Source organism: Primulina tabacum, chromosome 11 (assembly GCF_025594145.1).
Source record: "Primulina tabacum isolate GXHZ01 chromosome 11, ASM2559414v2, whole genome shotgun sequence".
In the NCBI taxonomy this organism is placed as follows: domain Eukaryota; kingdom Viridiplantae; phylum Streptophyta; class Magnoliopsida; order Lamiales; family Gesneriaceae; genus Primulina; species Primulina tabacum.
The window spans coordinates 11,098,384-11,115,639 of record NC_134560.1 but is presented as its reverse complement, the minus strand read 5'-3'; the positions used below and the strand labels follow the sequence as shown (position 1 = coordinate 11,115,639).

Genomic DNA, 17,256 nt, shown 5'->3' with positions numbered 1-17,256 from the left:
GAGTTTCTCTGTCTATCATTTGGCTACGAAGCATGTCGAAACTTGAAAGTGCGCCCTATTGCGCCAGATATGAAAAATGAGAAAGATGTACCATTTCTATTTATTGATCTTGTATGCCCGACTTGGTCATTTAATTGTTTGTTATGTTGCTTCTTTTTTAAGGGTTCTGCCCTTTCTTTGGGATTTTTACAACATTAATGGTGATTTAGTTCTTTTTGATTTGCCATTGTGCTTTCTTATGTTTATTCCAATTCCAATTCCAACTCTGATTTCGTGTATTGATTTTACATCAATCCTGTTTGGGATGCCTTGTGTGATTTTTCAGCAATTTTGTCATATAGACTTTAATTCCACTAGGCTACTTTTCGTGGGAGGGAGTAATCAACCACCACATAACTCATTGCCTGTAAACCTTTCATTTCTTCCGAGCTGCTTATTATTTATATGATTCAATGTATTGCTTCTTTAACTCGATTACTTATATTTTATTTACTCGAACAGTTGTAAAGTGCGACGATTATAGGGCAGAAGTTCAATTGCTCAGTTGCCCCAGAACTGCTACCAAAGCAAGTTTAAGAATCTAATATGACTGCACCAAAAGAGATCTTTTTGAAGGATTACTACCAACCTGATTACTTTTTTGACACTGTAAGCTCAACCGCATCTTGATTCTGGTTCATTTACTTTATTGGTAAAAAATTAACGTTTGTTTACCCACAGATAATCTGAGCAAAAATATTTGTATTTGCCTCTTAGGTGGACCTGAAGTTTACTTTGGGTGAGGAAAAAACAATCGTTTCTTCAAAAATAGTTGTCTATCCCAGAGTTGAAGGTAACTACTGAATTTTATTTTTCAGTTTTTGGTTCTCGTTGGCATCGCATTCATCAGTGTGTTTGTCTGATGGTTATTAACACAAGAAATTGACTGGATTTGCTACAATTCTGAAATATGGTGGTGGTTTGTAGTATTTATCAGTTTTAATGTGAAATTTTGATTGTTCTTGTTGAAATTTTCTGTCTTATATCATATCTAGTGTTGAAGAACAATAGTTCAAATATCTTATGATCTTATCTACTGTTGAAGGAATAATAGTTCAAATTGGCTCTAGTTATACTTGTTTAAGCAGTTTGATGTGCCATAAACAGAAGAGTGAGCTTTGATAAATTAATAATCACAGAATGAATCCTTTTGGTATCCTATTTCCTATGATAAAAATATCAACTTGCAACTTGTGGTTCATGTACGGTTGCTCTGAATAAAAAGGGCCAAAATTTAGTGTATTCTCACTATTACAATTCCATTTGTGGTGGTTATACAAAACCTCATATTTACTTGTCCGCTAAATCGTTTTTACTGTTTTTCTATCACAGAGCCCGAGTTATGCTTTGGTCAATTCAAAATGTTTAAAAAATCTGAGAAATAATTTCAGCATCTAATGGCCTTCCTAACAGGTTGTTCTTTACCACTAGTCTTGAATGGGGTTGATCTGAAACTGATTTCATCGAAGGTTAACGGAAAGGAGCTGAAGGTAAGTGGCATATGGACTTCTTTCTTAAACCTTGCGCAAGATAGCATACAAAAAATGGTGTTCTTAAGCTACCCTATGATCTTAGTTTTTTTCTCAAAAAACACTTCTAGAAAATCTCTGATCTTAGGTCTTTTCATGATTAATGAAGAATATCGTTTACTTGACACTTATTGCCAAAGATAGTAAAAATGATTTTGTTCCAGGAGGATGATTTCCATCTGGACTCACGCCATCTGACTGTTTGCTCTCCTCCAAGTGGAAAATTTACGATGGAAACTGTCACTGAAATCTATCCTCAGAAGAACACATCCTTGGAGGTTCTGCCTTGATTTTACACTTACATCCAATCTTCATACATTATATGTACTAATTTGTACTTATTATATATATATATATATATATATATATATATATATATTTTACTTGATTTCTCAGTTTCAGCCTATTGTCATGTCTTAATGCAGGGGCTCTACAAGTCATCTGGGAATTTCTGCACGCAATGTGAAGCAGAGGGATTTCGGAAAATTGCATTCTTTCAGGTGTTGCTTTTAAATTACGTTGATACTTTTGCTTTGATTTGGTTTCTTCGGAGCTTTTTGTTGATACTTGTATGCAACATTAGGATCGCCCGGATATCATGGCAAAATTCTCTTGTCGTATTGAAGGTGATAAGTTATTGTATCCTGTATTGTTATCTAATGGAAATCTCATAGAGCAAGGAGAGATGGAGGTGAGATGCTTCGTTTCTAACTGATCATGAATTTTAACTTTAGATGCAAATTGATTGGCGTTTTCTTTTGTATTACTTCAGGGGGGCAAGCATTACGCAATTTGGGAGGATCCTTTCAAGAAGCTTTCCTATCTTTTTGCACTGGTTGCTGGACAATTAGAGAGCAGAGATGATTCTTTTATTACATGTTCAGGCCGGAAGGTCATACTTAAAATCTGGACCCCTTCTCAAGATCTTCCGAAAACAGCGCATGCCATGTACTCTTTGAAAGCAGCAATGAAATGGGATGAAGATGTATGATCTCTATACATTATATGAAGTGTTTGGAAGATTTTTGAATCTGGTAGTGATCACATTCACCACCTCTCTCTTTCTCTCTTTCTTGCCTTCTTAGGTGTTTGGGCTTGAGTATGATTTGGATCTCTTCAACATCGTGGCTGTTCCAGATTTTGATATGTTAGTTCACCCCTATTGAGGACCCATTGTCAGTACTTACATAGATATTATGTTACATTACTGAGGTTAATCTTATTGACAGGGGAGCCATGGAGAACAAGAGTTTGAATGTATGTTGAAAGCTGTTACAGCATCATATAATCTTAATATTAATGATATTTTTTCCATAAATTTTGTATTTTTTGTTTTTACAGATTTTTAATTCCAAACTTGTCCTGGCATCTCCAGAGACTGCAACAGATGCAGATTATGCTGCAATTTTGGGTGTGATTGGGCACGAGGTGTGCCTTTTTTGTATAAATTTGCATCTCTTTTTTCTTTATTTTCTAATCTTTACTGAAACTAGGATCTTTTTTAACTAGCCCTTCCCACAATTGGACAGGGAACAGGTTGGTTTGTATTTCTTGTGTTCGGAAATATTATATTCCTTGTCTTGTATATTATTATACGAGTTGATTGTGACTTTTGATTGCCAACTATTACTGTACCATATTATGGAGATTACTAACTTCTTCTACATTTGGGATTGGCAAGTTTTATTTTTTTACTTATTGATATCATTAAAACAGATTTTGTGATTTTATTTCTAAGTTGAGAATAGTGAGTATTCATCTTCAATTATTTCAATGTTGAAACAAAGTTTCACATTTAAGAACATACCAGAGTTACATGTCGGGATTGGTTCCAGCTTAGCTTAAAGGAAGGTCTCACTGTTTTCCGTGATCAGGTTGAGATACATTTTTGTTGGAGTGAGCTCCACATATTTTGTTATGTATTTAGCAAGAACATCAAACCCAATGTCTATTTTTCAGGAATTTTCATCTGACTTGGGAAGCCGTCCAGTAAAACGGATAGCCGATGTTTCAAAGTTGGGAACTTATCAATTTCCTCAGGTTTTGAAAAGTTTTCTGGTTGCATTACTTCATTCATTATGTTGTTTTATTTGTATGCACATTAAGTTTCAGTAAGTTTGGCTACAGTACCACTACCTTTTATCTTAATCTTACAGGATGCTGGTCCCATGGCGCATCCTGTGCCACCTCATTCTTACATAAAGGTTTCCAACACTTCCATTCTTCAAAATCTCTTTTATATATGTGTGTGTGTGCGCTATTAAAGTTTTGTACCAACTGATAATTTGGAAATTATTCTGACATCTTATCAGTTTACCCCTTTAACAGATGGATAACTTCTACACAGGCAAGTCTCTTCTTTCTATCTTTTGATGGGGACAATATTTCTGTCCATTACCAATTATTTTCAAATTATAACCTGCCCTTTTTTGGTGTCTGACATTGGTGATCGTTTGAATTTTTTTGCTGGCCCTTTTACCGATGCTCTGGATGTCATGGTTGACCTTGATCTTTGGCTTGCAGTAACTGTATGTCTTAGCCTTTGATCATTCTCTCGTTTATGTTGCAGTTTCATCTCATTAATTTTGACAAACAACTAACTCTTTTTTCGTTGATCTTGTTCGTCTCTTTCCTGACAGGTGTATGAAAAGGTTTGTTCTTTCTCTATTTTCTTGTTTGGTTTGAGACCTTTAATTTGTTAATTAATTATTTTATTTTGTTGGTAAGTTTGTCAGTCTCTAGAAATAGTAGAATTATGTTCTTGTCATCATTGTTTCAGTAATTTATTTTCTTCTGCCAGGGAGCTGAAGTGGTGAGGATGTACAAGACATTGTTGAGCAGTTCGGGATTTCGAAATGTAAAGAAGAATATTTTTGCTTGAACCTGTCACCTTTTTTTAATATTTTCTTTTTCTAGAGTTATATTACACCACAATAATTATATAATTGCATTTGTGGAGCTCCTTTTAGGGTATGGATCTGTATTTCAAGAGGCATGATGGGCAAGCTGTGACGTGAAGATTTCTTCACTGCCATGAGGGATGCAAATGGTGCTGACATGTCCAATTTCTTGTTGTGGTATGTTTTAAAATGTCTTTTTCTCTTTATGTTATGACTCGAATAAATGTGTATCTCAACTTCAAAATAAAATATCTGAGAATAAGAACAAATCTGGAAATGGAAATTATATTCAAATGATATAAGAAATCCCAGAGTTTAATTCCTCTGTACAAATGCTTCGCTAGCCATGCTAGTGTCACTCTTAGTAAAGAACAAAATATAACTGAATGAATTACTACCCTTCCCTCACATTTTATTCCTCTCGCCCTCCTGCCTTCCCTTTTTCCTTCTAGAACATATGGCTTTGATTATGGGCCTTTCCCTCTCCTTTATGTTTGGGCCTGCTGGACTTGGGCGCACAACACTTTATAAGCACTTGTGATTGATTCTGAGAAGCTTTATTTTAATGGAAATTGCAGGTATTCCCAGGCTGGGACACCCCATCTGAAAGTTAACTCTGCTTATAATGCTCAAGATAGTACTTTTTCTCTCAAATTTAGGTAAGATCCTGTTTGATCATTTTTATGTAATTAGTATTTTGCTATTGATTTTATGAATCTATAACAATATTTTAAGTTAAGGGCAATTTGAGTTCTACCAGAGAGACCACTCAAATCCTCGGACACTATAATTCTTTTTGGATATAAATTATGTATCTCAAGTTTTCAATTATTCAGGTCAGTTGAAATCCATTCATCTAATTAAATGTTTTGATCCAAACAACCTTAATTTTTATGCGCAAAGTTAGGGGTGGAAATATGCAGGTTGGGGTGATTTTATTGGTTTTTGACCCGGCCAGATATTTGCAGACTGATACTACAACAAAAGTTCATTATTTTGAAAACACAGTTATGCAAGTGTCTTGTGTGCTTAGTTCACTATTGATGTAATATGATCTGGGATGCAGTCAAGAGGTCCCCCCGACCCCAGGACAGCCGCTTAAAGAACCCATGTTTATTCCTGTAGCGTTGGGCCTTCTTGACTCTAAAGGCAAGGACATGCCTATATCCTCCGTATACCATGATGGGAAATTGGAAAATGTTACCAGCAACAGGTCAGCCAGTACACACTATAGTTCTCAGGGTGACAAAGGTTAATTCTGAATTATTTATTTGAGTGTAAATATGTCTTCTCTATTTTCGAAAGGGTTGCAAGGATCGCCACTCAGTTGACGAGCTATGGATTAAGTGATATAATGGACTATTTTTTGTGTTCTGTAACTATAAATTAGATGAAAAATTAAATTTGGCTTGAGCTGCTCGACCTCATTGTATCCACGTTAAATGATATGCTCTAATATTTGTTTATGTTGCCGCAAGTTTTATTTGTCTTGTTGTTGATTGTGTGCAGGAAGAAGAAGAATTCGTGTTCAGGGACATCCTAGAGCATCCAGTACCATCTATACTTAGGGGTTATAGTGCTCCTGTTCGGATGGATTCCAATCTCACTGATGCTGATTTGTCTTTTCTGCTTGCTAATGATTCTGATGAGTTCAATCGGTATGTGATTTTGGACATATAATCGATTTACGTACAAATAATTGGAAGAATCCGAAATGTTGTTTCTGCTCTTTTAGTTGGGAGGCTGGGCAGGTGCTAGCAAGAAAATTGATGCTTAGCCTAGTGTCAGACTTTCAGCTAAACAAACCATTGGTTCTCAGTCCCCGGTTTTTACATGGAATCCAAAGTGTACTTGGTGACTCGAGCATGGATAAGGTAAGAAAAAGTTTGGACTCTATGGGGAAACATGTTAAGAAAATTATTTTCCATAATATTTCTGCTAATTGTTCTATGTCTGTTTGTTTGACTCTGCTAGAATCAACAATATTTAAAAGCTGTCTCATTTTATTTATTTTGTCCATTTTTGCACTCCTTACAACAAAATCTTGGATCCAAATATAACTATTTTTTCTTTTTCAAGAAATAGGTTTGCTGAAGTTTTTAGATGTCCTGATTTGTTTAGGAATTCATTGCGAAAGCTATAACTCTGCCTGGTGAAGGGGAAATCATGGACATGATGGAAGTCGCGGACCCTGACGCCATTCATGCGGTTAGAACTTTCATAAGAAAGCAGATCGCTACTGAATTGAAAGAAGAGTTACTTAATGCGGTATGGGGCTCTCTAGTTTCTCTCAGAATACCTCGTTTTTCCTCCGCACTTCTTCTATGAAGATTAATTACCTATTTTTACTTGTTCATGTCTCATAGGTGAAAAACAATAGGAGTTCTGAGCAATATGAGTTCAACCATTCGGATATGGCAAGGCGTGCTCTTAAAAATATCGCCCTTGGTATGTTTTATCTCTATCAATTTACCAAAGCCTAACTTTTGATTTTAATATTCGTTGTTTGTTTTGTAACTTCTTGTTTGCCACTTTTCTGCAGCCTATCTTGGGTCACTTGGAGATGCTGAGATAACCGAGCTTGCTTTGGAAGAATATAAAACGGCCACAAATATGACCGAGCAATTTGGAGCTTTGGCAGCTCTAGATCAGACACCTGGTCAAATGCGAGATGATGTTTTGGCTGATTTTTACAACAAGTGGCAGCATGATTTCTTGGTAAGCATAGTTGCGTTCTTCAAAGTAGTTTTGTTTCTCTCTTTTTGGTCTTGAGAAGTCTTGGGGTAATTCTGATCTACATGTCCCTAATGTTGGTTTGCTTACAGAAATTCCCCTTATGGTTTTAATAATTATAACAGATACTATGTTCTTAACTCGAACGCTTGTTGCAATTTCGTGAATGTAAATAGTTTAGTTTGTTCTTCTCCGGGATATCTTCAAGAATTCCCATCAGAATTTTCGAGATATTTTTGTGACGATCATAATTCTCTTCAGGTTGTAAGTAAGTGGTTTGCTCTCCAAGCCATGTCGGATGTCCCTGGTAACGTGGAAAATGTTAGGAATCTCATAAACCATCCGGCATTTGACATACGTAATCCAAATAAGGTTTGTAAATTGTAACAAAGCTAAACTTATTACTTTAACCTCAAGTTTTCGACGTCATTGAGAATGATAACCGGTTTTTTCGGTACTTCATACAGGTATACTCATTGATTGGAGGATTCCGTGGATCTCCAGTCAACTTCCATGCGAAAGATGGATCCGGATACAAATTCTTAGGTGAAATGGTCGTAAAGCTAGACAAGTTGAAGCCTCAGGTCTGTACAAAATTTCTCATTCATACATCACTTTCAAATCTTCTTCTATTTTCAGTTTTGCATTCTTTGCGACAATTTCACGCAGCAAGCTTCCGGTAAACCTAAAGTTTTACTGGAAGATTTGAAATGATATTTAGTTCCCATTTCGCTCTTCAGTGCTACAATTTCATTCTATATCGTTTCGCAAAGTGGTGGGATTGTGTTAACTGTAGATGGCTTCTCGAATGGTGTCAACCTTCTCGAGGTGGAAGCGATACGATGAAAACCGGCAAGTTCTTGCAAAGGTAAGAACAAGGGTCGATTCTTGTCTACCTTTTTCTTCTTGTCTGGGATTAAGGAATCATTTTTCTACCCTTATTTTCCTCGGCAGGCTCAGCTGGAGATGATACGGTCTGCAAATGGGCTCTCCGAGAATGTTTTCGAGATTGCATCAAAGAGTTTGGCTTCTTGAACTTACATATCCTTCTCTTGAAAATCTGTGGATTTATGTTTTCATCATGGGAAGAAAATATTCATATTTATATCCTTACTTTTTTCTTGTCTGAAATTTGAAAAATAAATAATACCCAATTATTATTTTATTCAAATAAATATATTGATGAAAGTGTTTACTACAATTTAATCAATGCATATTTATTGTTTTCTTCTTCGTTCAAGGAAGATAATCATATTACCGATCAAGCAATTGTGTATTGTTGTAAACATTGAGCTTCATTTTACGTTAAAAGGAAAAATCCTCACCCTTTTTTTAATAATAATAATATAAAAAAAAAAAGTGGATGAATTTGAATTTTCTCAATTTTGTTTGACTTTGAGAAATGTTGTTGACAATATGATCGATTGGGAGTATTTTAGTCCATTAATTGCACTGAATTTTCAATTTAGTTGAACCACCCCGAACTCCCTTATCTAGAATTTTAGACTATTTTTGGGGGCTACATCTTTGCCAGCAAAATACATAGAAAATCAATATTTTTTATATAATTTTTTAGGTGAAAATTTGTGTGAGATGGTCTCACGGGTCGTATTTTGTGAGACGGATCTCTTAATTGTGTCATCCATAAAAAAATATGATTTTTTATGCTAAAAGTATTATTTTTTATGCTAAAAGTATTATTTTTTATTGTGAATATCGGTAGCGTTGATCCGTCTCATTGATAAATATTCGTGAAATCATCTCATAAGAGATCTACTCAATTTTTTAATTTAATTTACTCGGAATCAATCCTCTCTTCTTTCTTCCTCCAATTAAATTTTGAAGCAAATATGATGGTGACTATTAGATAGGACCTTTGCCGTACTTGAGTACCAAAGATATTTCATGGAATAGTGTTTCAAAATATAAGCAATTAGAGAGGTAAATGAACAAGTTAAGCTGAAGAGTACCTAGTTCGATCTCGATTCGAGTTTTTATCATAAAGATCGAATTTGGATTGCTTTAAAATTACTAAGGTTGTGAATAACGCGAGCTCGGTTAGTTAATAGTTCGTTTATCATGTTTAACGAGTCCGACTAAAGTTCATCTCGTTAGTAGTCTCGTTTTTGAGCTCGTTAAGCATATAATCGAGCACTGAGTTTGATTTGAACTCGTTAAAAATAGAATCGAATTCAAACATATAATAAAATATATCTGTATAAGCTAATATTAAACTAAGACAAAAATATTAGTATTCTTGTTTTCGAGCTCGTTAAACATATAATCGAGCACGAGTTTGATTTGAGCTCGTTAAACATAGAATCGAGCTCAAACTTATAATAAAATGTATCTGTATAAGCTAATATTAAACTAAGACAAAAATATTAAATGAACGTGTTAATGTATTAAAATTTAACTACTAAGATCATACTTATATTTTTATTTATGAACGAATTAGCAATTCAATTTAAACTATTCAAAAAATTAATAATAAGAATCATATACGATAAATAATTATTTTGATGATTAAAATTAAAACTATCGAATGTAAACATAGTTAAAGTACTACAAAACAAACTAACAATTATTCTCAATTTTAAAATTTTCTTGAGAAAAAATACGAAAAAAAAATTAGATAAGGGGTAATAATTATTAAGATATCACCACAAAAACCAACCTAAATGCATTATTATTAATATTTTTATTTGTCAACTCAACAAATGAGTCGAGCTCGCGATCAGCTCGAGTTCGGTTCGATAATATTAATGAAGAATCTCAAACAAGTTTTTCACCGAGCGGAACTTCGAATAACTTGTAAACGATGGCTTGGTTCATTCAGATTCTCGTGCTCAATAGGCCTATTTAACTAGTTTTCGAGTTATTTTTTTAACACAATAAACAAAAGGTTACCAAAACTATTTCTAATACTGATATTGTATATACATATTATTATTGGTATTTTGGATTCTTGAAACTTTAATATCTTGGGAAATAGTTGAATGTCTATTTTAATCCAAAAACTTGTGATCGAATTGTTCGTAGGCTATTTTTTATTTATTTTTTTATTTTTTTATTACAATCGAGATTGGTGGTTGAGGGGTCTCGAACATGAGACACGTGTCATTATTTGACATATTTGATGTCACTTGGGACAAATGTCGGTGACGTTCTTAGGCTTTTTTTTTTTTGTATTAATTAAAATTCAATATTTCTATATGACTATCATGTAATGTTTAACTAATTCTTAACAAGTTGGTCAAGGTGGACTTGAGTCAAGGGAATTCAGTTGCAAAGGCTCGCCCCAACTTTGGAAAACAACTGTCTCAGAAAGAAACGATCAACTGTGGTAGTTGAGAGTTGTAAACTGATATAAAAGAGTCCTTGGAAACTCATTGATGCATGTGAAGAAAGGGAAAAATTCGCTCTGTAATTTTTCATTTCCGCCTTTCTTTTGTATTGAGTTGTAATTGAAACTTGAAGGAAATATAATTGATGGTTGTTCTCTGGTACATCGAACCACGTAAACTCTCTTGTGTTCTTTACGCATTTAATCTTCATTATGTTGCATTTTCAATACGTAGTTTTACATTCTTGTTCGAAAAGCTGCTACACGCTGAAGATTGGCAATTGCTCAAAGAGTTGGAGATGATCAGTCCGGATCAATAACTTGATAAAAACATTTCCCAACACTAATAGTTTTACATTTGGAATGGAAGCTTTTCTATCTTAAACTAGCTTGCTGGCTGTAATGGCTCTTGTATTGCTATTAGCCTAATTGGCCCTAAAATGCGAACTTTCTATCTCATTTGTTTGCTAGCTTGCAACTGCTGTTATGGGAACTGAACTAAATTAGTTGTCCCGACATCGATAAGGGATATTTTATTCTAAAAGGATAAGAAATGACTCGCGAAGAAAGAAAAATATATAGATATTAGCATTAGACCTTTATTTCCTAATAATAGTAGTAGTAAAAAAAACTGAGGAGCAAAAGGAGGAATTCGCCCGAAGATTCGGCAGCTACCGCCACCCCTGCTTCCTTTTCTTTTGCCGCATTTGCTCAAAGGGTTGAAGCGAAGTTGGACTTAAAAGCATCGATGGCTCTATCGCACCCCGTGGTTTCCAGTCGTGGCGTATCATTTCTAAAATCTCAAGACATCGGGACGAATTAGGAATAAAATACAAAGCAAGTTTTATCGCTCGAATTTGGTTATTCTTATTTGCATGTTTTTCGAGCTATTTTTTCGCATTTATTACTCGTTACCAAAACACTTTTATTCCCTTTTGTTTGAGATCAAATCTGTTTCATGCACTCTTTTCTTTCTTTTTTTACGATTATTTAATTTCATACAGTAAACATGTATACAATTAATAAATTTGGCGACTTTTTAGTGCATTACAAATAAGATAAAAACTTGTGTGAGACGGTCTCACGGGTCGTATTTTGTGAGACAGATCTCTTATTTGGGCCATTCATGAAAAAATATTACTTTTTATTGTGAATATCGATAGGGTTGATCCGTCTCATAAATAAAAATTCGTAAGACCGTCTCACAAGAGACATACTCTACAAATAAAAAGAAGTAGATGGTTTTGATCCCAACAAATAAGGGAAGAAAAATAAAAGAAAAAATATTTATACTTAATTAAATCTTGTAATAAGCTGAAATATGTGATAAAAATACCTACGTGATATTGAATCTCTAAATAAAAATAAGAAATCAAAAGGGAAAAAAAAGTCAAAGGTAATATAGTAGTCTTGAAAAGACAACTTTTGGGAGCAATAAGTGGGGAGATAGTCAGTCAATCATCAATTACCTATTAATTAAATTTAAAATAAACTATAAGTAGTCTAGGAGACGTGAACCAACCGTGCAAGTTAGTTTGGGTTGCAGGTAAAGGGGGAGAATTTCCACGGTGGGCCCAAACATACGCGGGGTGCGCACGAAAGCGATGAGCGCACGTGCGCACACTCAGTGATCAGAACAAAGAAAAAGGTTTTCTTGGTAATTACGGCCATCATCCTTGGAAGAAGAAGCATCTATTATATTTAATTTAATTAACTAATTAATTCATTCATTCAGTGGCCTTTTGAAATTACGAAAATACCCTTATTCTCTTTTATTTATTAATGTCATAATTAATTAATTAATTAATTAATAAAACCATATAAAAGGAAAACAATGACACCGTTGGTTTATTAGGCCAAAAATTAAATTATTTTATTTTTATTATGTCTGATTTTGGTTATTGTGGTTTAGTATTGTATACGACTTAAGTACAAACACTTGAAACATTGAAAGGAAAGCTAGACCGGAACAAAATGACTAAAAATGTCTTTTATATGAAACCATTAATAATGTTAAAAGAGACTGAATTTTAGATAAATAAAACAAGTGACGCGATTATATAGAAGATGAATATATTACAAATGATTAAAAAGAGAGTAGAGTAGGTTTCTTGTGAGACGGTCTCACGAATCTTTATCTGTGAGACGGGTCAACCATATCGATATCCACAATAATAAGTAATACTCTTAGCATAAAAAGTAGTACTTTTTCATGGATGACCCAAATAAGAGATTCGTCTTACAAAATACAACCCGTGAGACCGTCTCACATAAGTTTTTGCCAAGATTTAGTATACATATTTTACTTGTATTATATTTAAATCGATTGGTTTTTTTCATTTTTAAAACCCAAAAAAATGGACGTAATCAAAATTTAAAATTCAGACGTTTATTTTGACAAAAAACTTGTGTGAGATGGTACCACATGTCGTATTTTGTGAGACAAATCTCTTATTTGGGTCATCCATAAAAAAATATTACTTTTTTATGCTAAAAATATTATTTTTTATTGTAAATATCGTTAGCACTGACCCATCTCATTAATAAAGATTCGTGAAATCTTCTCACTAATATTCTACTTCATTGATTTTACATATTTGAAGTTAGATCCATTTTTTTCGATTTAAAATCAATTAATGAACATCCTAACCAAAATACCTATACTAGCCCCGGAATCGAATGCAAGTCAATGCATCCCGGGAAGCCCTTTAATGACATTTCGATCATGTACAGAAATGTAATTTTACTCATGACCCTAATGATAATCATCATTATACAATTGAGAACCCCCTTTTTGAAGTCATTGCCGTGTTTGACGTCCAAATCAATCTATACTTACACATATACTTACAACTACATTTTTTTTCTCTTCATTTATTCAATCGTAGTTTGATTTTTGTTTTTGTTCGATGAATATGTGAAATTTAAGCTCCACATTCGGAAATTTTTTGAGTGAAATTTTGTGTGATTGATCTGGTCAACAATGAGAAGAGGAGTGAATGGAACGGATGCGACGGAGACGATAAGCGCCGCCGCCACTGCGGTCGCATATTTGGAGAATCGCGTTCCTCAAGCTTCGTTTCAGGTGTGGAGAGTTTATTTTTGATTATTTGGATGATTGAAGCGTTTTATGTGCTTAGTTTGTGTTGAAAGCTACTTTGTGATTTTTTTTGTTTACCTTTGACTTTGGTTGTAATTTGATGGTGGTGTTTTTAGAATTCTCTTGGTTGAGTGTTTAATGCATGTTTCAGTTCCATGTTTTTTTATTGGATTAGAGATCTGATGATTAAGTTTTATGATTTGTCGTTGCTGTGGAGAAGTTTGAATTTTGTGTGTTTTAGGCATGAATGTTGTTGTGAGTGTCGATATTTTGACTTGAACCGGATTTTGTGTAAAGGAAATTTAAGAATATCAGGTGATCTGAGTTTCTTCATAGGAGAAAGGGTTTCGAAATTATGCCGAGCTTGTAAATTTTGTTGGTCCATCGCGAAAGAATGTAGAAGCAGAACTCAAGTTTCTCTTCTGAGAAAGTTGTTTAATTTATGAATACGCATACAAAATTACAAGGAATGTTGATCACAGTGGTCCACCTGTTTTATTGTGGGTTGGTTTACTAGTCTGGATCTTACCATTCGCAGCCAGCGTTCACTTTGATTAAATTCTTTATCTGCTAGGATAACCCTGACACTGGAGCACAACTCATGGTACATGTAGAGTCGCTGCCCATGGATCGCTGAAATTTTTAAACTTATTGAAGCTGCAGAATTTTGAATTATTTGTAATCAGAATTTTTAATTCTTTGTAGACTTCAATACGGACTGTACTCTGTATCATGATGTAGCCCCAGTGGTGCTCTTATTTTTTTCTATTCTACCAAAGAAACTCAAAACACTAGTGAGCAAAACCAAATTTACCTAACTCTGATTTTAACAATAGTAGTTGATTTCTTTTGAGCTGCTATATCTAGTTGCCTTTGTGCACTAGAATTTGACAAAGGGAAGAAGTTTCTTCAGTGTGGTTGTGGACACTCTTAGGTGTTGCCTTGTATTTTATCTTTATTTTTTACTAAAATAGAATGATACTACTAACTTCTGGCGAATTTCTGGATCTTGCGTAAATTTTCCCCTTTGGGTTCAATGAAGAATGCTGTCCATATGCTTTATTCTTATTATGGTCATGTGCTGTAAATTTTCAAGGGCTTCATTTTTCATAAATCGGATTGGTTTCTGTATAGCGATGCTCATTCTCATGTAATGTGATTTGTTCTATGTTATTGTAGAAAAGAAGGTGGGGAAGCTGCTGGAGCCTTTATTGGTGTTTTGGATCGCAAAAGAATAGCCATCGAATTGGACATGCAGTTTTAGTTCCTGAAACTGCAGCTGCAGGAGCAGATGCTCCCGTAACTAGACATCCATCCCAGCCACCTTCCATAGTGCTGCCTTTTGCTGCACCTCCTTCATCTCCGGCATCATTTCTTACATCAGAGCCACCTTCTGCAACTCAGTCACCAACTGGCTTATTATCTCTCACTTCTGCCTCTGCAAACATGTATTCTCCTGGTGGCCCTGCTTCAATATTTGCTATTGGCCCTTATGCGCATGAGCCCCAGTTAGTGTCACCCCCAGTCTTCTCGACCTTCACCACCGAACCATCAACTGCACCCTATACTCCTCCCCCAGAATCAGTCCACTTGACCGTGCCTTCCTCTCCTGAGGTGCCTTTTGCTCGGCTTCTTGAATCCAACCTGCACAATGGTGAAGGTGATCAAAGATACCCTTTATCCCAGTATGAATTTCAATCATATCAGCTTCAGCCTGGCAGTCCGGTCAGCCATTTGATCTCTCCTTGCTCAGGCATCTCTGGTTCGGGCACCACATCACCTTTCCCTGATCGTGAGTTTGCCAGTGGACATCCCTTTTTCCTTGAGTTTAGAACTGGAAATCCACCTAAACTATTAGATCTTGACAAGATCATTCTTTGTGGATGGGAATCACGCCAAGGATCAGGTGCAGTGACTCCAGATGCTGCTGGTGCTACATCTTGTGAGCCTTGCCTTATGAAGCGCCGAGATTCAGATGTTGCTTCGCTTCCAGATACACATAATGGATCGATAGATGATGATGCTGTGGTTGTTCACAGAGTTTCTTTTGAGATACCGGCCGAAGAAGTTTTACAATGTGTGGAAAAAGAGCCAATGACCTCACCGAAAGCCGTAGCAGTGTCTGTTGAGAATGTAGAACGCAGAGGAGAAGAAAAGCCATTACAATTCACTGATGAAACTGGTGGTTCAGCTGGAGAAATTATCATTGGCATCTCCGAGAAAGCTCAGACCAACAGTGAGAATGGACCGCATCATGAAAAAACCCGAACAATTACTCTCGGATCAGCCAAAGAGTTCAAATTCGACAACATAGATGGACACTGCGATGAACCAGTGGTGGGGTCTGACTGGTGGGCGAATGAGAAGATTCTTGGTGAGGAGGGAACATCATTGAACGACTGGTCTTTCTTCCCAGTGGTGCAGACTGGTGTCAGTTAGCTGCAGCAAACACGAAAGAAGGTATTACCTATATAAAGTTAGAACACATCCGGTGACTACTTTGTATATTTTGACCTTAAGTGACACTGGAAAATGGGATATTTAGCTCTTCACGTTTTGCAGGACTGATTATTACTGAAGGCCGTTTTTCGCGTACTTCCTGACCTGACCCAATATAGAAAGTGAATTGTTTAGGTTACTGACTATTCTGCAATACCCAGAATGGAAACTTCTTGATGTATATGTATTTTTGTTTTTTTATAAGTTAGGTACTTTGATATAGTTAGAAATGTTTCAGTTTCAAGGTAATACCGTAATGGCTTTTTTTATAGAATTCGGACAATAATCGCGCCAGTCAAGCTTGGTGATGTATGATATATAGCTTGTTTTTGCCAGCCTTTAGTGCATCTTTTATCTGTTCATTAAATTTTATGCAACTCAATTTGTATTTTGTTGACATTTTGCACATACCCCTCCGATAATGGGAATATACAGATGTGTATGCACAATTTTGTGCAGTTGCTTAGCATTGGTGTCTCATTAACCAATTCTTAGGGAACTAAGAATTGCAAGCCCTTTTTATCGACTCTTCCGTTTTTAGGATTCCGGACGATAAGAGCTAAGCTGTTTTAGCAAGTATCATCAATTTACCCCAACCTCCCTCGACTCCGAATCGGAGCTGGCGATAGACTAGGCAAAAAAGTGTACCCGCAGTAACTCGAGGAGGCACCCCTCCATTCACGTTTGAGTGAACTGACAATAAGTTGAGTTGATTTTCATGAATCTCGGTTCTGGTTTTATTTCTCTTCAGTCGTGATCATCTTTTGAAGATTGAATGATGATCTTAATGGGTGAAATATCTACATTATTGTTCACCACCTTTTCCAAATCATTATTAAACATTATTTCAAATTGTAAGCATTGAGAAAACAGTATTTCTACAGTTTTGGTTCGTTATCTTGTTAGTTTTGAAATTTTAGTTTTTTTTTTACTTAACTTTGATGTAGAACATATGTGATGTCTATGTGTCTTCCACATGACGTTGATGTGTACATTTTCATACCAGTATTTTAATGAAAAATGACTAAAATTATTAAAAAATTGAAAGACGATATTATTATGATCTAAATAGCAAAAAAATAAGACCAATACAGCTTTTTAAGAATACTT

General features: G+C 35.1%; 2 protein-coding genes across 3 annotated transcripts; both read left to right on the top strand.

The window, feature by feature from the left end:
• The first annotated feature begins 563 nt into the window (after nucleotides 1-563).
• On the top strand, nucleotides 564-8,361 carry LOC142517705 (puromycin-sensitive aminopeptidase-like). The gene is given in 32 exon segments (XM_075620089.1): nucleotides 564-648; nucleotides 757-832; nucleotides 1,453-1,529; nucleotides 1,733-1,846; nucleotides 1,994-2,068; nucleotides 2,152-2,259; nucleotides 2,341-2,553; nucleotides 2,654-2,715; nucleotides 2,798-2,825; nucleotides 2,910-2,998; nucleotides 3,078-3,104; nucleotides 3,379-3,442; nucleotides 3,528-3,608; nucleotides 3,725-3,772; nucleotides 3,897-3,915; nucleotides 4,092-4,096; nucleotides 4,208-4,219; nucleotides 4,369-4,425; nucleotides 4,538-4,581; nucleotides 4,583-4,645; nucleotides 5,047-5,127; nucleotides 5,535-5,679; nucleotides 5,681-5,719; nucleotides 5,978-6,126; nucleotides 6,204-6,342; nucleotides 6,590-6,736; nucleotides 6,835-6,916; nucleotides 7,011-7,186; nucleotides 7,463-7,573; nucleotides 7,669-7,785; nucleotides 7,998-8,069; nucleotides 8,156-8,361. Coding segments are annotated over 32 exon segments (2,664 nt in total). The 5' UTR covers nucleotides 564-585; the 3' UTR covers nucleotides 8,237-8,361.
• A 4,997-nt stretch (nucleotides 8,362-13,358) lies between these two features.
• LOC142518395 (uncharacterized) lies at nucleotides 13,359-16,537 on the top strand. Of its 2 annotated transcripts, XM_075621183.1 has the most exons (3): nucleotides 13,359-13,632; nucleotides 14,827-16,107; nucleotides 16,210-16,537. In XM_075621183.1, the coding sequence occupies exons 1-2, from the start codon at nucleotides 13,531-13,533 to the stop codon at nucleotides 16,084-16,086; spliced, it is 1,362 nt and encodes a 453-aa protein (XP_075477298.1). In that variant the 5' UTR covers nucleotides 13,359-13,530; the 3' UTR covers nucleotides 16,087-16,107; nucleotides 16,210-16,537. The 2 variants fall into 2 exon arrangements, with proteins under 2 accessions (XP_075477298.1, XP_075477297.1); XM_075621182.1 differs by having other exon boundaries at nucleotides 14,827-16,537.
• The last annotated feature ends 719 nt before the right edge of the window (nucleotides 16,538-17,256 follow it).

Excerpts from the sequence above, each read along its gene's own strand:
- LOC142518395 (XM_075621183.1), top strand. The coding sequence starts at position 13,531 with ATGAGAAGAGGAGTGAATGGAACGGATGCGACGGAGACGATAAGCGCC. Across the intron at positions 13,633-14,826 it reads TTCCTCAAGCTTCGTTTCAG|AAAAGAAGGTGGGGAAGCTG; the intron begins GTGTGGAGAGTT and ends ATGTTATTGTAG.